Raw genomic sequence first — 5,602 nt, forward strand, 5'->3', positions numbered from 1 at the left:
CGTAACAAGTAAATCAATTAATTCAATGATTAATGTTGTATTTAGTCCATACAGTCATTTTGTGTAGTATATACAAATGAAAAGACAAAATGCTACACACAAATGCGGAAATACATGTTCGACTTGCGGTATTAATGGCTTTTGTTACTTAGTGTTCAGACTTACCTACCTTTATTGTTACAACAAGATTGAAAAGAGGCTTCTGTCTGCTATTCATTCTTCACTGGTTGTCTAATAAATTTACTCTCTTGCTGCTAGAGTTATTATTTTAATAACTTTTACTTTATAGTACAAATGTTCCATGGAAACTTTACAGTATTGTGGTGTGTGGCAAATGTTTGTATAAGTCAGTCAGTACATGTCAGTCGTAGTGTAAAGTTTCCAGTGGGGTGTTAGTCGTTTCATGATTTTTTAGAGATTTGTTATCAGTTCTAAGAAATATCTAAATGTGCTCGCACTAATTTTCTGCGAACTGTAAAGGCTTACAATAGTATAATGAAATTGCTACAAACACCAAATGTTGTAGAACATTCATTTATCCAGAAAAATTACCACTTTAACTATATCGCTATTCGTTAGTGCTGGCAACATGTAACATTCTAAAGTTTTTGTAAGGCTCGAGTTTAGAATGTTATCAATTCTGGATTAACTACATTCAAATACTTTGTGTTGGTGATTTGATCATGGTTATAGCACAGTGAAATTGAAAGTTGCGCGAACATCTACTTTCGTATGAAACATTAAAATTTGCATATATAATGTTTTGTTGACTAAAAATTGAGCAATATATTGAATACACAGACTACAGCTGACACAACACAGATGCTACAATACCATTTATAGCTATGCACTTAAAAATGGTCATCTCCCTTTCATGAGTTTTCTTCATAATTTCCATGAAATAAAATGAATTTTGCCATCTTCTCCAAGGAATTGACAAGAGAAACAATTGACAATAAGAATTTTCACATTCTCATTATAAAATTACAGTAATATTCATAGCAGCTTGCTAATTAGCACTAACACATGACATAGGTATCAAAAAACCCAGAATTTGAAAGGCCCAGCCAGGGGCGGATCTAGAGTATGTCAAATCCGTCGCGCGACTGATGTTTGAAATTCAAAAATTACCTATTCATATTAATTAAAAATTCATTAATTATTCTTACTTTAATATCGCATTTACTTCGTGATGAAAATCCAGCTTTATTTATTATTGACAACTAATGACTAATCCAATGAATATCTCCTTGGTAACCAGATCAGTTGAATTTTAATTGACCTGGAATAACCGACTGATAAGCGGGGTGGCTTGACTGGTTCGACATATAAAGGAGTCTATGAACGCCAGAAACGCTATTTTATTGGTCAATGTCCAGATCAGTGGACAGTCTGGAATAATCTCGACCGATAATAGGGTGGCCGGACCTATAAGGAGTCCAATTGCTATCTTACAATTGGCTCATTTGAATTTTTGTTTTATTGTGATTGGTTTGACCGATTTCGACTGATAGCCTTCTGAGCTAACATAGTCAAGCGTGGTGTCTGGAATGCGAGATAGATCATCACGTTGTGATTCACTATAGCGTGGTTTGTAAAATCTGTTTCATTGCATTTATTTGGAAAATCGTTTACAAACTACAATGTTAAATATTGATATGTATGCTGCTGTTCAGACTGCAATTTCGCAAGAGAATGATAAATCTCTGAATGAATTGAAATTGCGTTTGAATGAGGAATATTGTGGGGCGACTAAAATGTCGAGAGAGGAATTCTTATCATTGCTTTTGAAAGACGAAACATCATTGAGCAGAGAGTTCTCAGCAGAAATTTACATCCCAAAATCGTGCGTAAGCAACACGAGGACAAAGGAAATGTATGCATGGCTTTAAGGTATCCAAACCATTAATATCAATTTATGCGACTATGAGATGTGGTTTATGTCTATTGACTGTTGTATAAATTTTAATGAAGCAGATTTCATTTTGTGCAGTGTATACTAAAGATCTACGGCTTGGGCTTTTAATTTTATTATAAATATTGGCATAAATTCAGCGAATAGTGAATTTATATTTGAACTTTGAATTATCTTCTACATGTAACTACGTTGCTATGTTAGATATTTCCTGGCCAGTTAGTTAAATTTTTGTTGGAGGACTTATAGGAACACGACTTTTTTATTCAATTTAGATCAGAAGTATCTGGCAACTGTCTCTACAGTTCAGTGTCATTGCTTTTGGCAGGTGATAACAGTTTATTGCATATTTTGAGGCAGTTAACATCACTTGAGCTGTTTTGAATGCTACTTTTACTGCCAACATCCTTTATTTTCCTCAATTGTTGAACAGCATAAAGAATTCAACAACACCTCAAAGAATATTTTACCTTTGACAGTATCTCAAGACTGTCTAGATTCTGGTTTTGTAGGTGTTGATCTTGTCAAAAGGAGGCCTTTTGAATTGTCATGACCAAAAGTGGTCATCGTTTCTATGCATTTTAGCTCTTTCTTCTGTGTTGGAGACAAAATTTTTACTTACTACCCAGATTGTGGAGAGAAGGCCTAAATCAATATTCAACTCTCTTGTTTGTCCAAGAAGAATAGTTAAAGAATCAGCCGATGCAATTCATCTTTTGTTTTGTTATAAAGGGATAGTTAAACCAGATCAATGTTTCCAACCTAATCATTTTGTTCCTCTAGTTTTTTTTTTCCTAGCAAAACTAAAAGGACAATTTCTGGTCCAACATGCCCAGTGCCTTCAAAAAAAGCAAAAGCTGAAAAAAAGTCTGGGAATATCAGTAAGTTTTTTTCAAAAATGGAAAAACCAGAAATCATTACAAGTGAGGTTTCTTGTACTAGGGTTACTGAACAAACCATTGAAGATTTACAGGTAAAGCCTAACTTTATTCACAATTTTGATGTAGCTACCTACTACAAAAGAGCTAAAGGTTTGAAAATGTCTGATATTTGTTTGCTTATTAAAAATGTTTTTAAACCTGATGAAAATTACACTTTTCCTCCTTTGAGTGAGAACAATAAAAGGTCTTTTAAATATGAATGGCTCAAAGATTTTACCTGGCTGTGTTATTCACCAAAAGAAGATGGTGCTTATTGCTTATCATGTGTTCTTTTGGACATCAATTCCCAGTAAATGCTCGAGAATAAACAATCTATTTCGTTCACCTTTTCGTCATTGGAATGATGCTGTAGGTACATTTAGGCGACATGCTGGAAATTGTAAGGGGGAAAAAATGGGACTACATGCATCTACTTCTCCAATTTTGAATAATATATGCTCTCAAATGTCAGGTGTAGCTCAACCCATTGAAAATATCTTAGATACTAACATAAAACTTGAAATTGAGCAAAATAGGAAAATTCTTAAACAAATTGTTGATACAGTTCTTTTTTGTGGAAGGCTTGGCATTGGATTACGAGGTCATCGTGATGATGCTCAATTTCACCCAGAGGTCGGTTGCTATTCAGTCAATGGCAATGTTGGTAATTTTGTTGAATCTTTAAATTTTAGAGTTAGAGCTGGTGATCAAACTTTGGAAAATCATTTGCTCAAATGTGGCAAGAATAAAAGTTATATTTCCAAGACCAGCCAAAACAAAATCATCAACTGTATTGGTCAGGTAATATCAGAAGATATTATAAACGAGATAAAAAAATAGATATTATTCTATCATTGCAGATGAAGCTGCTGATTCTTCTCACAAAGAGCAATTGTCCCTTGTTCTACGGTTTGTTGACTCTTCAATGAATGTTAAAGAAGAGTTCATGTGTTTCCTGCATTGCAAATGGGGTTGAGTGGTCAACAACTTTCAAAGCTTATTTTAGAAACTCTAGAGAAATTTGCCTTACCCATTATGGATTGCAGGGGACAAGGTTATGATGGTGCAGGGGCTGTTTCTGGGCATATAAATGGTTTAGCAGCCCACATTTTAAGAACTAATCCTAAAGCTCTTTACACTCACTGTTACAGTCATCGACTAAATTTGTCTGTCTGTGACACTCTTTCTAACGTTGAAATTAATAACATGTTATCTGTTGTTTCTCAAGCTGCCAATTTTATCAACATATCACAGACACGCAACATACCCTTTGCTGAGCACGTTAAAAAGTCAGATGTTCAGACCAAGAAGGCAAAACTGGTAAGTCTTTGTAAAACCAGATGGGTTGAGCGAGTTGACAGTCTTGACACGTTTCAACAGTTGTTTATCCCTTTAATCGACACTCTTCAGGACATGATAAACAATGTAAGCGGCGAGGTGAAGCCTTCCCTTGCTGCTGATGCTTCCCAGTTACTTTCATTAGTTACTCAATTTCATTTTATTGTTGCGCTAGTTATTACAAGAAATATTCTTGATGCTACTCTTCCAGTCACGCAATTGTTGCAGGGAAAAACTATTGATGTTATGGATGGTTTTCATTTGATAACCACTTTGAAGAATGATGTAGCCAACATGAGGAAAAGCATTAATTTTTATCATAACACTTGGTATGAAGAGGCTTTAAAACTTGCTGAAGAGGTCAACGTTCAAGAAACAAAAAGCGAATTGCTGGAAGACAAACTATGCGATCTAATCCCCAGTCAATCATTCAAAGAACATTATAAACTAACCATCACTATTCCTTTATTAGACCATCTTCAAACATCTTTGAGAACTAGGTTTAACTTGGATAGTGTTAATGTGTACCGAGGATTATCTATCGTTCCCGTCAAAATGATGACTCTGTCGGACAAAGGAATTGATTGGAAAGAACAGTTTAAAAGTGTTGCAAAATTCTATCATGATGACTTGCCCAACCCCCTTGGTTTAGATGCTGAATTAAGGCAATGGCGTTTATACTGGGAAACGCACAATGGGCCTTTGCCAGAAAACATCGTCAAAACACTGAAGCATGTAACATTTCCAGGATTTGAAAATATTAAAGTTATTCTTCGCATTTTAGGTACACTACCAATCACCTCATGTGAATGTGAGAGATCAATTTCAGCACTGAGGAATCTAAAAACCTACCAAAGGAGCACTATGGTAGAGGAACGTTTAAATGGCCTGGCTTTAATGCGAATTCACCCAGAAATTATTCCTGACATAGAAAGAGTGATCAATAAGTTTGCTGAAGGTAATACACGTTTGAAATTTGCTTAATGTGTTATGGCTACGTTACTGTAGAAATATTACTGACTTTGCAACTGGCTGCTTAATGCGCCGTTGCTGCAGAAATGTCTTACAGCACAACTGGCTGCTTAATGCGCCGTTGCTGCAGAAATGTCTTACAGCACAACTGGCTGCTTAATGCGCCGTTGCTGCAGAAATGTCTTGCAGCACAACTGGCTGCTTAATGCGCCGTTGCTGCAAAAATTTAAGACAGCACAACAGGCTGCTTAATGCGCCGTTGCTGCAAAAATGTAAGACAGTGCAACTGGCTGCTTAATGCGCCGTTGCTGCAAAAATGTAAGACAGTGCAACTGGCTGCTTAATGCGCCGTTGCTGCAGAAATGTAAGGCAGTGCAACTGGCTGCTTAATGCGCCGTTGCTGCTAAATCAAAGACTGTCCATGTCCGGAATCACATTGTTGCTTTGCACTATGTGT

At 35.9% G+C, this 5,602-nt stretch overlaps 1 protein-coding gene across 1 annotated transcript; it reads left to right on the top strand.

The window, feature by feature from the left end:
- Positions 1-3,148: 3,148 nt before the first annotated feature.
- Positions 3,149-5,152, top strand: LOC124450790. The gene is made up of 3 exons (XM_047001439.1): positions 3,149-3,636; positions 4,064-4,155; positions 4,958-5,152. The coding sequence occupies exons 1-3, from the start codon at positions 3,250-3,252 to the stop codon at positions 4,980-4,982; spliced, it is 504 nt and encodes a 167-aa protein (XP_046857395.1). The 5' UTR covers positions 3,149-3,249; the 3' UTR covers positions 4,983-5,152.
- Positions 5,153-5,602: the final 450 nt, after the last annotated feature.

Source organism: Xenia sp. Carnegie-2017, unplaced genomic scaffold, assembly GCF_021976095.1.
Source record: "Xenia sp. Carnegie-2017 unplaced genomic scaffold, XeniaSp_v1 HiC_scaffold_24, whole genome shotgun sequence".
NCBI lineage: Eukaryota > Metazoa > Cnidaria > Anthozoa > Malacalcyonacea > Xeniidae > Xenia > Xenia sp. Carnegie-2017.

Excerpts from the sequence above, each read along its gene's own strand:
- LOC124450790 (XM_047001439.1), top strand. The coding sequence starts at position 3,250 with ATGGGACTACATGCATCTACTTCTCCAATTTTGAATAATATATGCTCT. Across the intron at positions 3,637-4,063 it reads TCATCAACTGTATTGGTCAG|CTGCCAATTTTATCAACATA; the intron begins GTAATATCAGAA and ends TTGTTTCTCAAG. Across the intron at positions 4,156-4,957 it reads AGACCAAGAAGGCAAAACTG|GTACACTACCAATCACCTCA; the intron begins GTAAGTCTTTGT and ends TTCGCATTTTAG.